The sequence below is a fragment of the Ciconia boyciana genome, chromosome 6 (assembly GCF_034638445.1).
Source record: "Ciconia boyciana chromosome 6, ASM3463844v1, whole genome shotgun sequence".
Lineage (NCBI taxonomy): Eukaryota > Metazoa > Chordata > Aves > Ciconiiformes > Ciconiidae > Ciconia > Ciconia boyciana.
The window spans coordinates 69,156,920-69,181,869 of NC_132939.1; the positions used below are offsets into that span (position 1 = coordinate 69,156,920).

Sequence of the window (24,950 nt, forward strand, 5' to 3'; positions counted from 1 at the left end):
CGCGCGGAGGGCGGCGACGGTAGCGGGCCGCAGCGAGCGGGGCCGAGGGCGCCTCACCCGCCGCCCCGTCAGCGCACGGCGAGCGGCCCGGAGCCCGGCCCCTCCCGCGCCGGATGTGATGGCCGCCCGGGCGGGGGGGTGAGGAGCGAGCCAGCGGCGGCCGAGAGCCCAGCGCGGCCCGGCCCGGCCCGGCCCTGACGAGCGCCGGCGGCGGCTTCTCCTTCCCCTCAGCGCCCCCTCCTCCCCCCCATGCCCCGGGCGCCGTAGCCGGCGGGGAGCGGCGAGGCGGGCGGTCCCGATGCGGAGGAGCCGCCGGCGGGCGCCATGCAGCCGCCGCCGCAGCCGTACGAGTTCTTCGGCGAGGAGAACGGCCCGAAATGGCGGGGGCTCTTCGTGCCCGCCCTGCGCAAGGTCAGTCGGCCGGCGGCGGCGAGGGGGGGGCGGGCGGCACCTGCGCCTCACGCCGCCCTTCGGCCCTCGGCCCCCGGGAGCGCCCCTTCCCCGCCCGCCCCTCTCCCCGGGCTCCTGCTGCCTGTGGCGGGGCCGCAGCGCCGGCGGGTGCAGGTGCCCGTCCCGCCGCACGGGCTGCGGCCGGGCTCCGCCTGGGCCCGGCTCGCTCCTCTAGTGCAGCTGCCCGTACCCCCGACAGCCTTCTCGGGCAGAGCAGGGGTGTCTGCCCGCTTGCTTGCGCAGTGCCCCTGCCCTGCCCGGCTCCTGCGGGACCTTCTCCGTCCTGTCCCTTCACCCCGTGTGCCCGCCCGTCCCGGCAGCCCCGTCACGGCGGGGCAGAGGTTGGAAGGGGCCTCCGGGGGTCCTCTCGCCGAGGGCCTCTTGCCGACCCCCTGCTCGGGCAGGGTCACCCACAGCAGGCTGCCCGGGCCCACGTCCGGACAGTGCCCACGCTCCTGTCTTGCCTTCGGTGCTTCTTTGTGCGAAGATGCTGCCAGATGACGATGTGTGTCTAGCAGGCTCTCCTCCTCCTGTCACAGGCTTCTTCTCCTCCTTCACCCCTGCACCAGCACTTGCCAAAAGTCCCGTCCCTGCCTTCTGAATTGGGCCGCTCAGTTTGAGGCCGCTGATAATATTACTGATTTGCTTCTGAGATGTGCTGTGGAAGGGGCTGCCTTCCATCCCTTCCCCGTGACATTTCTCCAGACATTTCTCCAGCTCCTCCAGGCCCTTTTCCGCACCAGACTCCCTTGCTGACCACCCAGCTGAGGTGCTTCTGACAGGCTGGCCGTTGTCCCACCAGGCTGTCGATGCGACTTCTGTGAGCGAGTAAACAGCTGTGGCGCAGGGTAAAGCCAGCCTGTGTTTTCTTAAGAGAGGGAAACAACTACCCGCTGCATAAATGAGATAAACTGTATGGGAAACCGCTTAGCCTGTCATGGGAGAGGAATTTATCTTTTTATGATGTGTTTTTGCATAGCAGGGCAGTCCCCAGCCCATCACCATTAGGTAGAGCACCCCCAAGAGCGGAGGGAGTGGGTTAAATGGAGGCTGGTGGGGCATGGAGGGAGGGATGTTGTTCTGCCGTGTGTCATTTGCTTGTTACCATTGCAAAGGTTGAGGACCAGTATGTAGTTCTTAACAGAATGGCCTGCTGATGTGGATCTCTGGACTGTGACACAAGTAATGCAGGCACTCATGTGAGCGGTGTTTTGTCTTTTTTTTGCAAGAATAGATTTAGTGGTAGCGTGGGGTAATGATTCTCTCTTAAATCACAAATAGTGTAAAAGTTGGTGGAGTAATGCTGCTCTTACCAATTCTTACTGTCTCTGTACATTGGTTTTGGTGAAAAGAAACAGAGCGGGAACTTAGACTTTCTAAACCAGAGGAATTAAAGTCTTGATAACCAGTAAGTGCTTGTAAAAATTTATAGTTGCTTATAGACAGTTTTTTTTCTTCCTGGGAAAGTTCCTTGTCTGCAGTACCCACCCTTTAGCATGAAGCAGTCATACTGTAATGTGCATTTCTTTTATGAACACGCAGTATCAGTGAGTCAAAACAAAATTGTATCATTGGTCCAGTTACTGCAGTCAGCCTATTAGGGAGATGCTGTCAGTTTTAATATTCTTTAAAAGATCAAGTGCCCTAATGTGAACACTGGAGATTTTTAAACCAGAACATTTTAGAAAATTTATGGCTTGTTTTGTTTACATCTTGCATTTTCACTTCGATAATGAGATGAGAGCATTTCCGTTATTTATAGGAGAGCTGAAAAGTGTGGCACTGAATCCAAAGCATGCATCAAGGCATCAGATTTTGTGTTAGTTTCAGAATTTATAAAATGTTACCACAGTTTTCAAATACTTTGCAATTTAATTCTGAAGAGGTTTAAAAGTCCACTTGTCAGCCAGTTAAGATATGATCTTTTCAAGCAGGTTGCTTATGCAATGAAAATTTTAGTCTGAGCTTCAGAAACTTTTTAGCTAAATGCCTGGAATAGAGTTTTTTGAACTTCTAAGCTAGGTTTTTATCACAGTAGCCTATGCTGCAAGTGCAGAGATGGTATTCTGGTTCCCATTCTTGAAAGCTTTTCCTTTTAATGAACACTTCTAGAAGAAGAGAAATTGGTAGTAGAAAAAGAGGAAAGTTTTTGGTTTTCCTTCTGTATGTTAAGGTGTGAGAAATCTTAATTCTAAAATACAGAAAGATGTGGAGCTGGGTAACGAGCTGGAACAGTTCCCTAAGAACAGATAGGATTTCCTTGCTTCTTGAATTTTAAGTCCATAACATGCTTTGAAGAGCTCCGGTCTCTCTTTCATTATGCATTCAGCAAGTTTAAGGTCACTTCTTTTTATCAAACGACTTTTAAACCCTTGCATTTACTTTAGTTCTATGCAGTTGACACTTAACAAAACATGAGCGGAGGAAAAATGGTAAAATACATCAGTTCTTGCTTTAATATGTGGAAAAAAGATGAGAATCTGTCTTTTGAACATTTTTCTGTATGCATTTTAGCAGTCATACATCTTTAAGATTAGTAGAGAGTGCTAAATTGTACCTACCAGTGTGAGTCTTTCTAGGAAAAAAACCGAAGCTAAACAGCAATACATGATTAAACCAGATTTTTTAAAATATTTATATCGCCATATCCTTAGCACTGGCACCTTGGACTCTAGTAGGTTGAAAATTTTAAAGCAGTTTCATGTATTGCCTCTCTTCCAGATGGTAGATTTACAAGCATGTCCTTACTCTGAAACGTTTTACTTTCTTCTGTTGCTGTGCTGGAAACCTAAGTAGGAAGTGAGTATAATGAAACTCATTATAAAAGTCCTGTCAAAGTAAATGAATCAGAAGAAAACAATATTTTTATCTGGGCGCTTAGGTTATAGTTACTTGAACCGCTGTTTGTAGCAAATAAATCACTTCAAACAGATCTACGGTCTAGGCTTTATACAAGCTTTTAATCTGCGAGCTGACTTTAGTCATTAAGGGATCACACTGTCTCTCTGAATAATTCTCGAAGCATACAGGCAGCTGTTCCAGCAGGAATCGCTTGTGTTTCAAACGCCCTGCCAGTGGGGTCGGTAGGGTTTGAATCCTCGGGGTGTTGGTGCTGGCAGCGGTATTAAAGCTGGTCCTTGATGGCGCAGTGCCGTTCTGGAGGGCTGCGAGTGAGGGGCTTTTCTGCTCTCCCCTCCACGGCCAGCCAGATCCTTCTCCGATGGAACCAGGGCCCTCCGTGGAGGGGGATTTTCTCCTGCGGTGGGTGGGTGCTGGAGGGGAAGGTGGTGTTGGATTTCCTCTCTCTCCCTTTTTCATGTCTCCAGGTGTTTGTTGTTTGGGTTTGTTGCGATGTGTTGGGTTTTTAGCTGTTCCTGGCCCGATGGCCCTTGTGGGGAAAGACATCAAGTGATGAAGCCTGTTTCTAAAGCTGGCATTTCAATTTTGTAACCAGATTTCCTAGCACAGATCCAGTGCCAAAGCTTGTTCTTGCTGATTGTCAACTTTCTTCCAGATGAAACTTTCTAGAACTGAATTGACTTTTGAGGTTGATATCAATGCTTTGATGTCATACCTACTAATCTTAGACTGGCATTACAGGGAAGCCCAAGAAAGTGGGGCATGAATCTCGGTGGTAGCAGCTGAGTGTGTAACTCCCGCCGACCTGCTGAAGGTCCCAGTTTTAATGTGCTGGACATGCATTGTATAAAAAGTTTTGGGGAATTGTAATTGAAAACTTCATTAATAGAAGGTATTTTCTTCCATTGCTACCTGGAATAAACCTCTGTTCCAATTACTCAGAACAAGTTTTCAAAATGAAACAGGTGACTGTAGAACTAGTGTGTATTTTTTAAAATAATGCATAGTGTGTTCTTGGACACGCCTATATGGATTTATTTGCCCTAAAATACTCTTGTGTGTTCTTAGCACACGTTATCATTTGTGCGTGCTCTTAGAAATCCACTGGCAAATTAAAAATACATTTCCGTAAACAAGAGCTGTGTGTTCAGTTGCTTTGTTCTTTGACTTTTCTAAATTAAATTCACAGGGATCTCATAGGTGGTATTGTTTTTTTTTTCTGTTATCTACAAATAGAGAGCATTAAACAACTAATACTCACATTTCTGCAGGCACTACACATGTTGGTGTAATCATGGCACTGTACACTATTTGCATTTTCTAAAACAATTCCACTATTGCTCTGGACTACTCATCAGATTTCTAGAGCATGACTAAAGGGTTTATTCTTAGCAAATGTGGCATACAGAAATATAAAAGACCATTTTGAGGACGTTTTTGACGTTTACATTAATTCAGTGCTTCTCTATATTTTAGAAATTAGGGGAGTTAATCTAGAATGAGACAGCTTTTGTGTCAGGTTGCGTGGTTGGGGTAAGTGCAGGGGCTGCCCCATTTTCTTCACTGCTCTGTCAGGGCAGGTCGCCTGCATGTTTTCCATTGCAGGATCAGGCCCCCTTGGGTTAGAATTATTTAATGCATTCTGGTGTCATTATAATGGATTATTAATTAATGCATGCTAATTTCATTAGCATGCATTATTATTTAATGCATTATAATTTCAACTGTAAAGTTGCTTGTTGTGATGTTTTAAAATAATAGTGATACTTTAGTTTTGAAGTCTGTTAGGTTATTTAGCTTCTAATAAATAGATTTATTTGAGCTCTGAAGCCTGGACCTTTGCAGCTTTGCAGTTGCTACGAACACGAATGCGTCTGTGACATTCAGCTTGGGAGAATGGCAAATAAGGGAAGTGCTGGTGCTACTTAATTACCTGTGAAATACGTAGATCCGTACAAGTTTGAAGCACAGATCCGGTTGTTGCCTCACAACACCGTGTTCACAATCGAGAGGTGGCTGGAGGTGTGGAAAGGAACAGCAAGTCCCTGTGAGGTGGACGCTACCAAGCCTTCTGTAAACAACAGGCTAATTCCTCCGGACCTGTTGTATTCCCAGTAGCGGTTGGGTGTCATTATAGGTTGGTTTTAGGCCCTTACAAGTAAGTAGACTGGTTTTTTTGTTGTTGTTCTTGCATAAATATTCACTGTCATAAATAAAATTTAGAACCAAAGGGACTGGTCCTTTTATTTAAATCCTATTTTTTCATGCCCCCCCTTTTTTTTTTTACACTTTTTAGCTTAAGTACTGTCACTGGAATCTGCAGTTGGCAAATGGTAAGAGTTTTCTCAGCCAGTGGCATGAAATGAAGGTGGTTTTAAATCTGAGGAGTTTAAAAGTAGTAGGAACAGTGTAATTTCATTTGGCAGCAGTAGCAGAAGAAACACTTCCTACCTGTGTTGTTAAAATGGAACATGGAAATTAGCATTTGCATTGGCTTAAAGACTTGCCAGGTTAACTAGTCACGGGAAGAAAAAAACAAACTGAAGCATTTACTGCTGAGATTCACCTCACTGTTGCGCCTTTATTCCCCCCACGTGTGGTCATCTTGCCCCTTTTGTGTACCATGTAAGCCAGGCGCCGGGCAGCACGTGCATCGCTTTTTCTCATCTTGCCATTTCACGCGTGTTCTCCCACTTGAGCCACCTCAGCTGTTCCAGGGTTCCTTTGTCTCCTCTCCACCACCTCTCTTGCTCTCCCTCGTTTTTCACCGCTCTTTTCCTCTTTGCACAGTGCAAGCATTATCTAATCTCCTCTGGAGAAGCTGTTGAGTCTGTTACTTGCTTTTATAATTACCTCACCAATTCCCTTTCTGCCAGGCTTTTCAGATGAGCTGTGTGCTGCCATTCCTTGAGTTCAGCGGGTTAGTCATGTAAAAAAACGTGCTGAGGACATCTTTTTCCTATATTTATGGCCTCTCTATTCTCCTGACACTTCCCCTGATTTTTTAATGTAATTTCAGTGACTATCTGGTTCACAAAGAAATGACTCTTGACAGTCTTCACTGTCTCCAAATTTAAGGTTTGGCCTTTTTTGTCTTTTAAGCGGTATGTATCTTTGCTTTTCGCCATTTATTGTTTCTTACTGCATTTCTGCATCTGTTAACTTAAAATATAAAAAAATCTCAGAGCTCACTCTGCAGCTCCAAACTCTGCTGGCCTGTCTTGCTCGTGAATTAATTTTTAATTCTTCTAAAGACCTAATTGAAAAGTTACTGGCCTGTTTGAATAATTTGGGCTACCTGAGCGAGCGGTTCTTCTTGGGGAAGGTGTGATGTAAAAAGTGGGGAGAGGGAGCCTGCGGGTGCTGGGTTCAGAGCCCAGAGCAGCTCGGAGCTCTGGGAAGTGATGTCCTGAAGAGTTGGGGGAGAACTGGAAGCTGTTACGTTGCAGTGAGACGTGGGCACAGCAATCTCCACACCGGCTGTGGTGGTTTCCTTCTGCATCACAGGGCAGAGGCTGTGCCTAGCTCATTCAGGGTTTATCTCAATTTAAACAAGACATTTTATACGGATGGTTAAAATCCAAATGCTTAATTTTCCGTCCGTTTTTAAGATTAAAATATATGTTTGTGTACATATAAACATACGCACATTTTAGTTTCTCCTTGACTCTGTATAAAAGGATGCAATCAACTGGAGGAAGGAGGAGATTTTGTGTGTTTGGGTGGAAAAGCAGAGACTGTGAAGGTGTTGTGAGAAACACAATATGAAATGTAGATGAGAGTAGCTGCAGCAGAAGCAAGGCATGGAAGGGAAGTGCCAGCAGGAGAAACTACCGGCGGGCGGCTCTTGGAGGAAGCCCATCTGTGCGACCAGCAGCAGAAGCCTGACATCGGTGCGGTGGGGGTAGGACGCAGGCAGAGACTGAGCCCGTGCCGCTGCGCTTGCCATGATCCACCAGTCCCTTCCACCGCGTGCCGTCGAGGTGTGTTAACGTGTGAGAGCTTATTGCAGAAAAACACGGGAGGAATGGTGGTCTGCGTTTGATTTACAATTTATCAACCAACTGTGCATCAGCTTAGTGCCGTTACTGATACGTGTTTTCTGTCTGCACCAAGCAGACTTCCCAGTAGATCTTAGGACCATCTTTGATGCTATTGCAGAATGCAGATCCCTGTCTGCGCCACCCATTGTGAATCTCCTTTAATTCACCCTCCCCTCAACTAGAATATACTAGAGAATAGTAGTTAAATAGCTAAAAATGGAAAGAAATTACATTTACAGTAAAGTGGTGGTGTAAGGTGACTGTTTAATCACCCCTGTATGCAGTCACTTAACAGCAGTCGGTGTTTTTGAGGTCAGCCAGCTGACGGATGAGCTGCACCTGAGATGCTTTTCGTAGCTCAGTCACTGTGTTAGGAGAACACTTTGTTTTGCTAACCATACATCAAGCATTTAGAATTGCAGTGAAAAAGCTAACATGCTGTATGTAGACAAATTTATAAGTTCTGCTTTGCTTAAGAGACTACTTCGTATTGTTCCTCTATAAGCATGTATTAACTTGATTTAAGAAAGACGGGCCATCTAGAAATTGCTGTACTGGAAATAAAGTTAGAAATTAGTGTAGTTATTTTTTAAGAAGTTGACAGTGCATTTTTATTTGGGATATCTCTTCAAGTGTTTAAATCTTTGTGGTTCTTTCTAAAGAATTATGCTGTGATTATGCTTGAAAATTGGGAATATCAAAGCTGTCATCTTTCACTGAAGAGAATCACAGGCCTTTAAGTTACTACATCTGGTTCCCCTCTTCCTCTGGAGCATCATCCAGATGAGGGATTAAAAATGCCTTTGGAGTAGATGTTTTATGTTTCTAATGGGTGGTGTTATCTTTAGAGGAGAAAAGATAAGAAGGAATAAAAACCCAACCTAAGAAGAGGCATTTGTCGGATTCATTTTTTTTCTTTTTCCTGGCTCTCACATCTGGGTACAGGCCAAGCCTAGTGCTGCTTTGTCAGCGATGTATTTTCATCACCTTGAACCCAGCGTATGGAAATACAAGTGTTGGCAAGACCGTAACCAGCCTGTGATAGTAAATATTTAACTTTTATCTTCTATAATTATTTTTCTTGCTCCCAAATTTATATGCTTTGTTCCTCAAGTAAACAAACAGTTTCACAAAGTTGTACTTGTCTGCTGATCTAGTATAACTGTTTTTTTATGAGGCAAGTAAAATATAAATAATTTCTAAGTTGAAATCGGTTGCTGTGGGAAAAGGAGAATGAGTAGTTTCTGTCGCAGTTAGTTTACAAATTTAACATGCAATTTATTAAGCCATCCTGTTAGCATAGTAAGCTTAGAAGTGTTACACGATCATGCTAACAGATTTTGCGGTGGCATTTTTTAAATTAGAAGCTTCTTGTTCTGAAATCTTGGGTAATATTGGAATTGTGTTTTCTGAAAATGTAGTTGTTTTGAGTATAAGTAGAGAAGTGGGATATTGTCGTCTAGTCTTTCAGGAATATGAATGTATATGTTTGTGATGGTATATGCTGTCTAAAGACTCAGTGTGCATGTCATGGGTTTGGGGTTTTCTGTTGTGGGGTTTTTTTTTTATGAACAATCTCTTGTTTTGCACATGTGCTTACTGTGGAACAACTGGAGCTTTCTGAATGTATTTTTACTACCAAAATACATGTATTATGTAAAAATATATTTAGGCAGTATAGCCAAATTGCTGGTTTGTCTCATTAGTACAGGCTAAAAAGAAGTTACTTGCAGTTTTGGCTCTGGTATTTTTTTCCTTGGCGCTTTGTCGTTTCAGATACAACCCTTTGACCATTGCTTTTATACTCAGGACTTCTGAATTTCCCCAAGTCCAGATATTATTGATATTCAGACTTCATACCAAATCTCCTGCAGTTCAAAACTAAGCTTGCCCTTACATTAGTTCTAAAAAATAAGATTGGTTTGTTTTTAGTCCACTACTTTTTATCTCCTTGAAAAGTTTTCATCCTCATCTTAACAGACTTCTTCCCAGGGGCCTGTAAGGACTATTAAAATCTCACTGAGAAGGAATTTTGAGCTTGACTTCATCTCTGCAGCTGCCTGTTTTCTCTGGAAGCTTTTGTGGCGTGGTGCAGGACCTGCCTCTCGGAAGGAACTAGGGGGAGGATCTCAATTTACCTTTAAGGGTTTTTCAGTCTCCTCTTGAGCCACTTGCTTGTACAGATGCAGTCGAGCTCTCGGAGAGCCCTGCCAAATCTGCTGAAGGCTACAGCCGTAGGAAGGAGACGCCCCTGTGAAGCTGCCACTGGATTTTCATAAAATATGCATGTGTTGGAGGGGTGGAAGAGTAGGGAGAAGTAAAGAAGAGGTGCAAGGGAAGGAGCAGTTTAGGAACTCCCGTCTCAAATAAAAGCGTGTCCCCCAGAAAGGCCTGAAGGCCACGTTTAAATGCCACACTTATGGGACTCATACCTGTTACTTCATTTCTATTCCTTGGAACAGCTCATGATGGAATAATCCTATGTGAATGACACAGTGAAAAGTAGTTAGTCCTGCTCATCTTCATCTCCCTCTTCAATGACTTCAAGCACTCCGCTTGGGTTGTTTCAGAGATAAAATAGGTAAAAAAATCTGATTTCTCTGATACCGTCTGCTCAGAGTTCTTGCAGCAGAGGTCTTGCTGGTTAGTGCAACACATTGTGGGTTTAAGTATTTTGACCCTTAAAGGAAGCAGTTACAAGTCGGATCAAAATTTAGCCCTCTGTTAGCTATGGTGTATTATTCCATGTCAGCTAATACAATTGTGCTCAAATATTTCAGTCTGAACCTGAGATCAGTGAACGTACCTTCCGTAAGAAACATGTCCTCAGTAATTCGTCCTGCTTTTTTCCCGTACATTCCGTGTTTTATCAGTCTCTCCTTGCTTTTCCAGTCCTTTCAGTCAGGGTTTAGGTGAATACTGTAAAGAGTAAGTGTTCTCTCCTTGATACAATGGCATCTGATTTGACCAGCTGGTGCATGGCTTTTATAACTGTCTTTTTGTTCCGCTATGAAAAACAGCGTCTTGGTATGAAATTGTTTTTTCTCAGTAACAGCACTTACGTCAAAATAACTTGCCTTAAAGCCAGGGAGTGCATGAGAACCTCTGGGACCTTTCTGCGATGCTGCAGGCGGTATCATTTCAAATGGAAGCTGATTTCTAAATCATCTGGGAAGAGTTGCCTCAACCCAGAAATGTTGGGCTTTGTTGGCAGTTTTGTTCCTTTTGAAGCAAAATTGACCCAGTCCCTATGTTGGTGTTCATCGTATGAAGCTGAGATTCTCTGCCAGTGTTTGAAGAGGGCTGCCTGCTCCTCTGTCTGTCCCCAACCTTGTTAGATATCCATGTGCTCTTGAAAAAACTGAGGAGAGTATGGCATGAGCTGTTTAGACCTGTGAACTGAAGTTAGTTACAAGTGAAGTAATTTTCTTTGTAGCAGTGACGTCTGTTTTTAAAATGAGTGACCCTTGTGAGAGGAGAATGGCTGCGATCTGATACAGTAAATGGGAGTTCCTCATCTTCTCTTAAGGGGAGCACAGCTTCCCTTTCTCATCTTCTTACAGCTCCTGTTCTTGTCATTTCTGTGGAGCATCATTAAGGGTTCATTGTGGGGGAAATAGCATTTCATCTTATTTCCTAGTTAGCTAGCTAATGCTTTTGCTGTAGTAGTGCTCATGTAAGAGATACGTGGCGGGACCTTAACTCGACACTTCCTGGTTTTCCATTGTTTTGTGAATTAAACTCTCATGTTCAGGAAGAACATGAAATGCACTGACTATTGTTGGAAACCCGCAGTCTTAAGTAAGAGTTTTCAAGGAGTGGTTTTGATTTTCTTGAGGTGTTTTTTTTTTCCCTTTCTTCCAGTAGTACACGATCTTGTGTACACGTCGGCAGTGCAACAGTTATATGAAGCTGAGAAGTGTTCATGTTTGAGGTGCAGAAGACTAAACGATACATAAAGATCTATACAAAAACTCTAGAACAAAACTGAGCAGCTGGGTTAGAAGCAGAATGTGTAGTCCCTTCTCTCTTGGTGTACAACTGCCTTAATAACATGTTTCTTCACCTGTACTTTTGGAGAGAGGATGCCAGTGCAGAATTAAGCACTAGAAACGTGTGTTGTTGCCTGGGAGGGCATCTCTCCCTGGGTATTGCATAGGAGCCTCCATGATCAGCAGTCTCTTTTCACCACCACGGTGTAACACCTTAATTATCAACTCCGATACAATCAGCACCAGTGTACGTTTTCACATTTTCAGTGTGTGTGTCCCTTCCCACTCCCCTGAGACATTTGGATTCCTGTTGTTGGTACGTGTGGTCCCTGTCTGTGCTCCCCCATCTTTGAGCAGTGCGTTGGTAGGTAGACTTCTCCATCCAAGTCATCGTCTCTGCTTCTAGGATGTTGAAGGTGTAGGGCAGCAGCCCCTTCTAGTGGTCACTCTTCGTGGATTTTCACTTTTTCTCCCTACCTGTTGGTTGTCCTGGCTCTTCCTCTCTCCTCATGTGGAGGTGTGGGGGCAAAGCCCAGTCCTGTTCCCCCAGTTCTTTCAGGCCTTGGCACAGCAGGAGGTGGAGCAGCAAGCGGTTCCTTGCGGTGGCTCCGGCTCCTGGGCAGCTCTGCCCACCTTCCTCTGCGGCCGGCATGGAAGGAAGCCGGCCAGACACCTTACTTCCTTGTTGGTCTTGGTTTTGCACGACTTACAAAAGCCTTCAGGGCTGCAAATTGAGTGCCCCCAAGGTATTGCCATGAAATTATTAGTTACTTAATTTGGAGGCAGCCCTCAGAGCCCCCCTTGTGTTTGTGGACTTGCCCGTTGTCTTTGGAGGGAGAGAGTGCGTGTATTTCAGAGGATTAGAATTGACCCAAAGATGTTATTGTCTTCCCCCGAGAAACTAGTGATCCGTTTGTCTTGTGTAAACCACGTACAGAATGCCAATGTAAGTATGTAAGATTACTTTTTTGAGGTGATTAACATATAATTTGTATGGGGAGAGTAGGGAATTTCCCTGGATTGTATTACTTACGAATCTTTTGGCTGTAGTTTAAGATCCAGTTAGCGCTTTCCTGATTGAGAGGCTGCCAGGGAAAACTGAGTATATAGACTAACTCTTGAGTGCCTTTTTTTTTTTTTTAAGGTGGGGTGGTTGTTTGGTTCTGGGGGATTTTTAGTAGGAAAATAGCCACGTTGGACCAGGGCGAGTTAGTGGCCCTTTAGCTTGTGCGGGCACGTGCTGAGGCTGCCTGTTTCAGGTTGTCTGGTCTAGCTTAGCCTGGGAGATGAAAGCTGTGATTAACCTCCGTGAAGTGAGATAAAAGGCACTACCCTCCCTTGCCTTAGCGGGAGGTGGAAGTCAGCTTTTCTCATAGCGCATTTCCTAGTCTTGACACTCTTGTATTGTGACTTGTGCTTTTCCTTAGGTCTCCCTCTCTGTTGTATTTCACATCTCGTGCCTCAGACAGCGTTCTAGTTAGTTTATTCTAGTTAGTTTTCTGGTTCTGAGGCATCTCAAAGAGTTGTTCCAGCCCTTCTCCAGTGTCATGGCCATGGCTTTTTATTGCCACAGGTTTTAACAGCGCATTAATTCAGTTCCCTGTCAGACTGGTTAGTTCTCTTATCCTGGTGTCCTTGCTTATTAAGTCTTTTCCTCTGGTGGGTCCATGTTCCTCCTCTGTTCACAGTCACCCAGTACTCATTAGTAGGGTTAGTAACATAACTGTATGTTACTCATTCTGTGGATGAATAACTGCAGAATTACACACAGTGATTGTTTTCACTGCATCGTTGGCAGAAATCTGCCTTGGCTTGAAATTTCTTCCCCACCATAAAGGCTAAACACTTAGATTTTAATTGAATAGAGACGCCAACTTTGCAGGAGTAGGAATTGCCATCTTAACCGCACATGAAAACTTGTGGGAAATTACTGGAAGTGTGTGAATTTGCAGCACTACAGTACAGAGGTACTCTGCTTTTTTCTGATTCTTCCTTCTGTACAGCTTTGAATGGGGAAAAACCACTAATTCTTTTAATTCTTTTGGACAGGTTCAGCAGCAGGTTCATCCAAACCTTTCAGCAAAAGAAGATTCCCTCTATTACATTGAAGAGTTGATACTTCAGCTGCTAAACAAACTATGCATTGCTCAGCCACGTACTGTCCAAGATGTAGAGGTAAGACTAGATACTGGAAAACCAAGTGCTTGCTTGCAGAATCACTAAGAGGAACAAAGATATTTTGAGCAGTGCAGGTTGAAGTTAAAACAAGGTGAATCCAAAGAGCAGAGCTTGTTAATAGTCCTTTTCTAAAAGATTATATAGCGTTCAGATTTCACGAAGCACGCTTAAGTGGAAAATCATTTGCCTATATAGAGCTTCAGAATAGAAATGGTGGGAATTTTTTCTTACAGCATTATTTTTATAAATGCAGAATATTTTGAAGGATTTTCTGCTGCTCAAGTGCACCTTAGACTTAAGAATGTAAGGATGTTGCAAGTTTTCCTACTCTTTGACATAAATATACAGAAGAAAAGTAAATATTGGAATGAAAGGTTACTGTTGTGAGGCCTGGATTGTGCAGCTGAGGGAATAGAGTTGTATGTTCCTGGAACTTTATTGAACTCACTGAGGCTCTTGTATTATTGCAGCTGTCTGCTTTTGTGTCATCAGTTACAAAATGAGGGCTTTAATGGAGTGCGCTTCAGTATACAGTCTAGAGGGAGAAAGTGCTTTCATGTAGCTGTGGCCCATTACAGCTTTGTAGAGTATTAATTTTACATCAATCCATATGTCTAGGATTTTCGGCCTAAAACCAAATGAAGTCCTCGGCTAATATTCTATATGTGTGTCGTGGAAATAAAGAATGAATATATATATATATATATATACAAAATAATTGCCTGAGGGGTTTTAGATTCTTATTAGATGCAGCAATCGTCCTTTATTTCAACATTGAGTTAATACATTAGTTATTAATTTTGGTTTATGATTAATGTATTTTGTAATACTGATGCATAAAGATTATAGTATGACTAAATAAAAGCAAAACTTAATAGTCCCTTAATAGCTCTCAGGATTGTTACTACCTTGAGTCTGGATTTGAACTTTAGATGTGGAACTGAGAAATACCATGTTCTTTGTCCAGTTCCCAGCTGATCAAACCCTCCAGCACACAGGACAGTTTGAGATAGCACTGATTATTCTACACACCAACTCCATAGTTTTCTGCTTCTGAGTCATGAGATGATAAAATTACCCTGTGTACGTATGAATTAATAATTTTCATGGGGTGTGTGTATGCTCCACAAATTACTGTCTGCAAAACTGCACACAGTACAGACAGCCTTCTGAGATAACTGACAACTCTCTGAATTGTGGTTACGAATATCACAGCAGACACTAAATCCTGTGTATTGTTTTTTAAATAGACCTGCCATTTTAAAGCTGTGAATAATAAAACATTGTTGCGCTTAGGAATATAACAGTTATTTAATTTAAAACCACAGATTACCACTAAAAAGTGGTAACAGGTTCCCCAAAATGTTATTGTTCTGTAGGTCAATACGTTCAGACTCTTCCAGAGCAGCGAAAGTAGAATTCAGTTTTGTGTTACGGGTTGTTGGTGGGATTGCACTGCCAGCAGGCATCTGAGATCCACGAACGAAGGCTTTGGCTCTGCTCCTCAGCTGTTTTTAGCTGTTATGGGAAAACATGAGAGCTGTGATCTCTAAAGTTTATCATGCAGATATTTACATAACAGCCTGGAGTTAATGGCGCTATTTGTGCATAATATTATACTTAAGTCTTTGCAAGATCAAGGTCTAAAATCTCAAATTATAAAGGTTTTTTAAATGGAACAGGCCGTTCAAATTGTTCCCAACTAAACACTGGGAACTAGCAAAGTCCAAGTGCAAAAAGCATGTGTTACTCGTGAAGTGCGCTGTTAAGTTGAAGGACAGCTGAATGCCACGTTACGTCCATTTTGCAGGCGATCTGGTAGAATCTCAAGGAAAGTTCATTTCGGTGAACCAGCCCAGAGCCGTAGGCTGCTGTCCAAGAGGAAAGGTCACCGTGTGTTTGTCTGGCACAGACAGCTGACGCAGAAAGTTGAGCGTCAAATGGCCATGTGCAAATATTTAAAAGCTGCCTCTAAGAAGACCTCAGGCCCCCTGTTAAATTCCAGAATACATGCAAAAATCTTTTTATCAAAGAGACACATAGATTTCACCATTTTTCTTGGACCATTCTTCAGCTCATCTGTAAAACCTCTCTTTTAAGGGTTGTCACCCATCCAGGCCTCACTGTGGCCCAGGTTACAGGTCCGAAGCAGAGGTCGGGTATGGCACCGCACCGCGTACTGTGCCTGCCCGGCAGTGCCAGGTGGAGTAAGGGCCACAGTGGTGGGCTGCACTGCTGGAGGTGATCGCTGCTCCCCCCAAGGACAGAACAGAGCTGTGGCAGTCACAGGTGTCCTGGAAGACAGCTCACTTGCCTTTTGTGTTCAGTATGGGATAGCTAGCTGACTTTCAAACCCCGTGTTTTCCAAAGTCACTTAAGAAGCAGTCATCAGAGTTCAGTTTAGACCCATTCTTTCAGCGTTTAACTCCCCAGCTCACCAGGGCTGCAGCGGGAAGCCTTGAGAACTTCATGGAAAGCAGGACTGGGGTCTTGCACGTGTTTAGCTGGGGGCTGCTGAAGCGTGGGGCTGCTGCCCAAAGCAGTTTGTTCTGTTGTGGGGGTCATCTTGTCCGTTCCTATAGCAGCTGTTGAAATGTGAACCTATATAAAAGTGACCTGAAATTGCATACGGTTTGCCATAACTGCAAACTGTAAACTGCAGCTACTGTGACTGGCTGTGCAGCGGGGAAGATGCTCCTGTGTGGGCTTTGGAGTCCAAAGTGTTACAGCCAGCCTGTTTCATGAATCACAGCCCTCCTCCTAGTTAGAAGATCCTGCACTTGTTTTTTTCACTTCTGCCATAAACTTGATCTCATATAGGACAAGTTACACTCCAGACCGTTATGAAATAAGAACAATACCGAGTTGTTTTTTTCATTTAGACTGTAAACTGTTTAGTACTTCCTGATGTTGTTTATTTTTTGGGCTCCTGGTCTCAGCTGAGGTCTCTTGCTGCTCTTGTGATGAAAAGATCATAGAGCAGGAGTTGTTTTAGGAGATTTGAAGGAGTTCTTCCTGCTTAGGGAAGGGATGTTGTTTGGGATTATTGAAAAGAGTGAAGCTGAGTTGGGTAAGGAGGAGAGAACCGTTAGGAAAACGTGTTGCAAACACTGAGGAGGAGGATAATTGTCTATACTGCAGGGGAAGTAATTTGCCGTTTTGTTTTTTTAAAACTTCTCTTTGATTACTGCGGTTAATCTAAGTGCACTCTCTCTGTTTGGACAGGAGCGTGTTCAAAAGACATTTCCTCATCCAATAGACAAATGGGCGATTGCTGATGCGCAGTCTGCTATAGAGAAACGAAAAAGAAGAAACCCTCTCCTGCTACCTGTGGACAAAATACATCCTTTATTAAAGGTACTTAAACCAACAACCTGATGACTGCTGCTTCTGCCCACCACACCCCCCCAGCTGTATTATTGCCCTCCAGCATAACCTTTAAAGTATTTCTTTAATTTCTGTGAAGTTAGGTAAGTCTCTCATACTGGCTGAAAGAGTAAAGTCACCATAGAACAGGATGAATATATTGTAGTATGTAATAAATGTAGATACCTAAATTCATCATGTTCTGGACATCAGTGCGTTAATGTATTACTCTACTTTGAAATATGACTAGTTAGTTTTTAACATAAATAAAACCCAAACAAACTCAAATACCTTACCAACTGCAGTAGCACGGTTTTGATGCCTTTATTTGTTTCAAAATGCTGCAGAAGCCAAAATAGGAGAGAGAACAAGTAGATCCTGTTCCTTGTATACTGTCAACTAAGATGTGTATCAGTGTCCTTTCAGTTACTGCTGAATGTCACTGATGCCTTGGTTTTAAAATCAATAGATCTGCAAAGGCGTCACAAAAGACCAAACACAGACTTTATTGTTGGTGGGTTTTGAGGAGGCCATCTCAGTTCTTAGATGTCATGTTACTTCAACAGGCATAGAGCTCCTTGCTGACAGTCAGGTTTTAGCGTCACACAGTAAGCATGTATTCATACTGTGCCCCTGCAGAGGTTTGTTGGGTTTTTTTAGTGATAAAACAGTACTCTGATTTTTAGATCAGTGTTTAATCACTTTTAGATCAGTGCTGAATTGGTAAATTCAGGCTGATTCAAACACTGCTCTTTTTTGGTATTTCTTTTTTTGATTGATTTAGGTTTTCATTCATAGCTTAAAAAATGCTTTTCCCCAGTGGTGGCATTGTTGCACCAGAGTTGCCAGCTGCATTGAGAAAACATTATTCAAGCATGAGCAGAAATTAAAGCACTTTTTCAGGTGTAGTCACTGTGTTCTTATAGATATCTCAGTTTGTGACAGTTAATGAGAGGGGAAGAGATGTTAGGAAAGAAAACAGCATTAAATAACATCTTCCTAGACAGCACTGGCTTTCTTGTATGAAGTCTGGTTTAGAAGTGTGTGGACATAGGCACAGAATCTGATTTTTAGAAGGTGCATCAAAAGATGATAAGAACAAGACTACCTTATTCAAATGCATGAACTTACCTGTATTTATTCTTGATCGTCCTGTCGCAAATAAGAGGCCTTGTGGTGCGTGCTCTGCAGAACACGGAGCGTGTATCACAAGAAGAACGTGCAACGTTCATCCTGGTTTTTTTTCTATTCAGACTTTAATTATTAAAGTTTAATTATTTTATGTAATGCAAGGATGCAGATAGCTTAGTTGTTCAGCCAAATGTAAAGGATGGACTAAAATGGATCACAGTACATAACAGGTTGAACATACAGTCTGTAGTTTTATGAAAGACAACTTTTTCCATCAAGAACAGTTCAAAATGAAGCATGCTCTTTTCTGAAGAGTCCAGATTAGGGCCAGAGTCCTGCAATAAGCATAGATATAGACTAAAATTTAAGTACAAGAGTGGTTCCAGTGAAGTCCCTTGAAGGAACCCTGTTTTTAGGACTGTCATTTTTAGAGGAAGGATTATCAAAGGTTCTGTAGCTTTTCATCTGTCAGTATATGGCAAAATAGCATAAGGAAGTATTTGCAAGCATTTCCTTTGAGGTGGCTGATCAAATTTCCATTTGATGTCCTTTGCCCTGCCTATTACATTGCTGTCAATTATCAACACAGACAAGATCAATTTCAGTAGAAAACTCAATGTGTTAATTGTCATTCTGAATGAATTTCTAGAATAAATTGCATTTATTTTTTTTTCTCTTGTTTTCAATTTGCAGGAGGTCCTAGGTTATAAGGTGGATTACCATGTCTCTCTGTATATTGTGGCTGTCTTAGAATACATCTCAGCTGACATTTTAAAGCTGGCTGGAAACTATGTTTTCAATATACGACACTTTGAGATCTCCCAGCAGGACATTAAAGTATCAATGTGTGCTGATAAGGTAAGGAGTTGGCATTAAAATAGTCTTTTGGACGGATACCAAGGTAGATACTAGAGGTGATTTGATTTTTTTTTTTTTTTCCTCTTCCTCTCTGTAAGAGGATATATCCAAAGTAGGATGGGAGGGAGAGACTGGTCTTATTCAAATACAGAGGCTTCTCTCCAGACCGGTCACAGTAAAGACTTAAGTTAGGCCTGTTAAGTTTTGGAACAGTAGTAGTACTTAGAAAACAATGTAAGGACAGAAAATGTTGTTGTCCTTTATCTCTCAGCTGTGTTAGTGTCCTCCTGATGTTGCTTTGTCATGACAGCTCTTTCCTTCTCATAATACAGAAAAGACATTTAGTTTTCATCCTCATAAAAATGAGAAACATTTTTGTTTAATTTTGTCTTTATCAGGAAGGTTTTGTCAAAGGCTTATGCAAGATGGCTTGTTTTCAAAGTTGGTTCTGCATGAATTGTAACTTGTTTTCTAGGTCGTACTAACTTATAAAGGGGAAAATGGCTTTGGCAACTGATCAAGCCTGCTGCTGCCAAAGTTTAAATATTACTCCCTTGTGAAAGTGATCACAGAAAGTATTGTATTAAAAACTCAAAGGATTTCTCTGAACACATTGAAATAGCTGAGCTTGAGCCAAGTGTAAAAATCAGGCTTGCATGTAATTTTTAAAATTTCTTTGGTAGGTTTTGATGGATATGTTTGATCAGGATGATATTGGTTTGGTTTCTCTCTGTGAAGACGAGCCCTCTTCTTCTGGGGAACTCAACTACTATGACCTAGTGAGAAACGAAATCGCAGAAGAAAGGCAATATCTGCGGGAGTTGAATCTGATAATAAAAGTATTTCGGGAAGCTTTCCTATCAAACAGAAAATTGTTCACACCTAACGTAAGTCCTTTAATAGGTTATTGATGTGTAACGCTAGTTGCTCCATTAGCAGCCATAACGTATCAATATTACATTCACTGTGTTGGAGGTAAAATTAAATTTGATGTATTGTATGTCAGTGCATAATGAGTGTGGACTGTATATGAAATAAAATGGAGGAATTGCCATTAATAGTATGAAAAGTGCTGTGCTCAGACTGAAGCTTAATGGACACGATTCCCTGTCAGATGCCAGCAATAGCTGGAGTCCTTTGGTCATGCAGGTAATAGTTACACTTCTGCTTAACACAAAAATTAACAGTTATCTACCTGCATGTACAGCGAATGCAGATGGATGTTTGAATGGACATTTGAACTCTAGCCCAGGTCACCCCTATCTGCAGAAACTATGAGTAAAACAGCCCTTGGCTCTGGATTCTCTAGCGTGTGACTGACTGTGAAGGGAATCTCTCTTTGATAAATGATTGAAATATTTGATTGAAATTGTATGTGTGGCAAATTCTGTTTTCAGGATGCTGGAGTCTAAAAAGGAAGCACAGCTCTTGTAGGAGAAGAGTAATAATGCGAGATTAGTGAATCCTTCCTGTGGGAGGAAGGAGAAGGGGACCCAGCCAGCAGAACCTGAACTGGGGATTCGTAGGTGATACCAGCAGGTTAAAAAGAGAGGCAGCAGGAGACATTCCCATTACAGCTGGGTGCGGAGGTTCCTCAGTAGCTGATAGGATATTGGAGAATTGTGCAAATGGGGGGACAGAATTCAAACAAAGATGATGGGAGGAGAAAGGAGCAATATTTTGGAGCTGAGAAATATTATTTCGTTATATGGGAATGGGTATGAGAAGTTTCGAGATTGCTTGTTCCCACGAAGAGATTGCCATGGTCTTGGCGCTGGCAGGAGGTCAAGCAAGCTCTGCAGTGTTAGGTTGGGGCAGAGAAGGCTTCCGAGAAGTGTATTTCAGAGGGGTCAGAAGAGGAATGCAGGTCATTGGAAGGGGCTGCCTAGTTGGGTGATTTTACAGTGTGTGGATTTGAAAAATCTAAAAGTAAACTTTGGGAAAGGAAGCTGCCAGTTCCTGCTCTGTACCCAGGTAGTATTCTGCTGAAGTAGCCAAGGAGCTGCTTTAGGTTTACCTGTGGTTTAGAGGATCTGACCTTGGAGCTGCTTTAAATTGCCTCCTTCCTGTTGTGTTCTGAGAGACAAGAATCAGCAGAGGGGAGAATAACAGATGTGAATAGTGGCTGAAAAGCCCAGGCACTTCTGTCCGAAGCACTGAACAGCCTCTCCCAGGACTGCTGCTGCTCCGGCCTGGGAAGGATGGTGTGCTTTCCTTTGCTGGGGTGAGCATTGTGCAAGGCTGGATGTGCCCAGACAAGCCTGCAGGGCTGGGAAGACCACGTAATTTAACTTTCTTCCTAGCTTTTTGTTGGCCCCTCGCCGTTTACCTCTTGGTTCAGACTTCACAAAAAATGCTCCAATATTTACATAAGCAAAACAAATTATTCTAAACGCTACTAAGATATGTTTTATGTTTGCAGGATATCGATGTGATATTTAGCAACATTTCAGATATTCATGAGTTGACAGTGAAGCTTTTAGGCTTGATTGAGGATACTGTTGAAATGACTGATGAAAGCAGTCCTCACCCGCTGGCTGGCAGCTGCTTTGAGGATCTTGCAGAGGTATGGTGTTTTGTTGTGGGGTTTGTTTTTTTTTTTTTAAATCGCTTATTGGTTTATTTTCTTAGTAAACTTTTGGTCACGACTGATATGTCCGATAAATTTGCAGCTGTAAAAAGTCCTTTTAATAAGCTCTGAACAGAGATCTTCCCTACCTGTTCTTTAGTAGGTAAGCTAAAGTGTGTTTTCTGTCACAGAAATGGTATCAAGCAGGTAAGCACTAAACCAAAATCTTATTTCAGAGTGGGAATTAATTGCTATGATCCTGTAGGGATGTGGATTTGAAAAGTAATTACCTGGGATTGCTTACTGAAAGAAGGTGGTGCTTCAATTTTTGTAGGCATTGGTGTCAGGCCCAGGGCTACCCAAAAGTCATAGCCGTTGGACGTAGATCTGCAAGATGAGACTTGCATTACTCTGGACAGTGAGCTAACTCAAACAAAATGTGTTCTTAATTCAGACAAATGCATTGTATATGTCTGGAATGGGAAATATCTCTGCAAAGCAATAACTCTGGGAAGGAATGAAGTATCAGAACAGATGTGCAACTGAACAGAAGCTTACTGTTCAGTGTTGTAGCAAAAGTGCTGTTGATACCCATGGACCTATAAAATAGATATTAAAGAGTAGGAATAAAGGAAGACACTGCACATGGTTTTGGTGTGGCTCATACTGGAACATTATTAAGTTATTTTGTCAGTTGTTTTTTTTTTTTTAAACAGGCATTAAAATACTGGAAGGACAACGGAAGAGAGTCGCAAAAGTAAAGTTTTTGAGAAAGTGCTTTACAGTGAGATAGAGCTCAGTTTAGTCAAAATAGGATATGTATATAGGTACATTCATGACCTGAAAGTAGAGAACAAAATGACTCTGGAATTCAGCAGAGAGGTGCACAGCAAAAAAGCAGTATCTGGAAGGCAAGAGGACAGTTCAGCTTAGAAATACACCACACCTTTTTAAGTGTTGGGGAGCTAACTCTTGGAACAAATGACCAAGGTCGGTGTGGAGTTTTTGCTGTCTTTGGACATGTTTAAATTGAGTCTGCTTTTTCTGGAGAGGTGTATCGAGCCCAGTTTTTTGAACCAAAATGTAAGGGTAGTCATGTAAACTATGTGGACTGTATCACAGAGGAAGTCAAATGAGATGTTCTGGCCTGAGGGGGAGAGATACTATCTCAGATGAACCACATGGTGAATGTGAAGTTTATGCTTTTTATGTTAAAGTTATGATGTTTATAAAGAAAATGACAACCAGTAACACTTCCATTTCACTTTTATGTACGTTCAGTTTTTAAAATCTGAGGACTGCCTGAACACACCAGTACCATTAGGAAAACAGTTACATTTTTGTGGGTGTGAAGAATATGGGTCCTTCAGCCCATGTGCCACTCACTTATGAATATCCATAAAGATAAAGTTTTGCTGTCATTGCTTCAGTAAGCCACTTGTGACATATCAGTAGGAAAGTCCAGTTGATGAGGTCTTAGCTCTTAAGATGGTAAAGCATAATTGCTTATATAATGATAAGGAGAAGCATTTGAACAATGAATTAGAGTCAGTGGCTATGATATTAAAATTGAAAAAAGACTTAAAATTTGAAATAGTACAGCACTATCCTGGAAAACATACATACCAGTTTATTGCAAAAGCTACTCTTAGGGATCCTGTGCTTTAAGGGGAACGAATTCATTTCAATGAGTAAAAATATCACTTGATTTTCATTAACTGAAAAACTCTTAAATAGGAGATGAAGAACAGATTATTCTTCAAACCTTCTTTTTATGCTTATAGTAAGTTTGAATTTAATAATTCAGTTAATATGGAGCAAGATCTACTTAATAACTAGGCTGTTCATTTGATCATCTCACACGTTGAGATCATCTTTCTGTGAGTCTTTGCAAAAGGAATCATTAGAGAGATGGAAGTGAAGTGTTTATTTGCCTATCTTACTGCCAGGCTTGTTTGCTTAGTGTTTCCATTATAAAGGTCCTTCAACTTATTTGGAAGGATAATTAAAAACAGATAATGCTTGCAAGCTGGAATCTTCCTACTTTGTCTGTTTTTCTGCATCAGTTTTCTGGAAGGTTTAAACATAAATACTGTAGTGGTTTTGAGATAAGGAAGTACAGGGAAAACAAAACAGTTTTTCTTGGTGTGGAGGAAATTCAAAAACTTGATGCCTGACACACATGAGTGGGAGATGGATACTTGTTAATATGCTGGTAAAAAAAATTTACTTGGTGGTAACTTTTACAGTTCTAACTACTACAATGTGTTTTAATGATCGCCTTAGACGGTCTCTTCAGTGATGTTCAGCTAGTGGCAGGAGAACCTCAGAACCCAGGGCAGGGCGTCTTTGTGCCTAGTTTGAAGTGGTCTTCAGAAGGCGGCTAGGAAGGTGAGGTTATTATCAGTAGATTGTAAATGTTGTGCTGGTATTTGCGTTTCCATAGGAGAAGTTTCAGGTATCCACAAAGCAAAAAAAGGTGGAAACCAGTGCGCTACAGCAAAAGGGCCTGGAACGTACAAACACCAATCCAGAACTGTATGCTGCATTGAGATAACTTAGATGGTCAAGTTAACATCTCCATATTTCAGTAACTTTTTGCAACATTGCAAGTGTAAACCCCCCCACACCCCTTTTTTTTAATTAATCTCTTGGGGAAGATAGCTAATGCAGTTTGCTTCAATCTTGTGTTCAAAAAACAAACCCAAACCCTCGAAATACTGATTAAATTCTGAGTGGAAGAAACTGAAAACACTTCTAAAATGCAGTAAAAAGTTTAAAAAGACAGCACAGAATACATGCAAGGTTGCGTTTGGAGCAGTAGTTCAGCCCTGCTCTCCGCTTGTGCCCGGCGGGGCGGAGGACGGACCGGTGGAGCAGCTGCAGCCATCTGCCCACTCGTGCTTACTGCCTCTGGATGCAGCTGAACCCACACCCCACGCCTGACTTACTGCTCTGGCAGAGGTTTATGTTCATTTTTTTTCTTGGCTAGGATGGCAAAGAGAAACTGTATATGCAGTGTTATTGTCCCCTGTCTTGAATTTGGATGTTGTAAAATAAGAGCCCCATATTGCATGCTTGCAGGTAGTGGGCAGACGTGGAGTAAACAAAAAAAAAACCCCAAGCCCCAGGCTGTAAATAGGATTCAGATTCTGCTTAAGACGACCAGCCTGTTCAGTTAGAGAGTGTCTGATCATTTCTCTTCAGCTGCTGCTGCTGAAGTGCCAAACCTTCCCCCCCTTTCATCCCCCCTCCCAGATACAATCTAATGCGAACGGACAGCAATGATTAGAACTTGATGAGGAGAGTTGAGAGTGATGATTACAATTTGCATGTGAAAAGAGAATGCATTCTGTGCCTCTCCTCCCCACAAAGAGTTTAATTGCAGCCTGCCCCATGAGTAAGGTAGGAAATCCCCTGGACCCTCTGCAAATGGAAGGCTTGAGGCTTTACCTGAATGTTCAAATGAGCCTTTGTGGTGGTTGGTACTCCCAAATTCTGCAG

The 24,950-nt window shown here is 42.5% G+C and overlaps 1 protein-coding gene across 3 annotated transcripts in view; it reads left to right on the forward strand.

Annotated features, from left to right (window-relative positions):
* The window catches only part of SOS2 (SOS Ras/Rho guanine nucleotide exchange factor 2), a 56,005-nt gene continuing 31,055 nt past the window's right edge, over positions 1-24,950 (forward strand). For all 3 annotated transcript variants that reach the window (XM_072865336.1, XM_072865337.1, XM_072865338.1), the window contains exons 1-6: positions 1-411; positions 13,394-13,519; positions 16,748-16,879; positions 18,713-18,877; positions 19,561-19,764; positions 21,300-21,443. In XM_072865336.1, the coding sequence (XP_072721437.1) occupies positions 325-411; positions 13,394-13,519; positions 16,748-16,879; positions 18,713-18,877; positions 19,561-19,764; positions 21,300-21,443 (858 nt within the window). In that variant the 5' untranslated portion in view covers positions 1-324. The remainder of the gene's footprint in view (positions 412-13,393; positions 13,520-16,747; positions 16,880-18,712; positions 18,878-19,560; positions 19,765-21,299; positions 21,444-24,950) is intronic.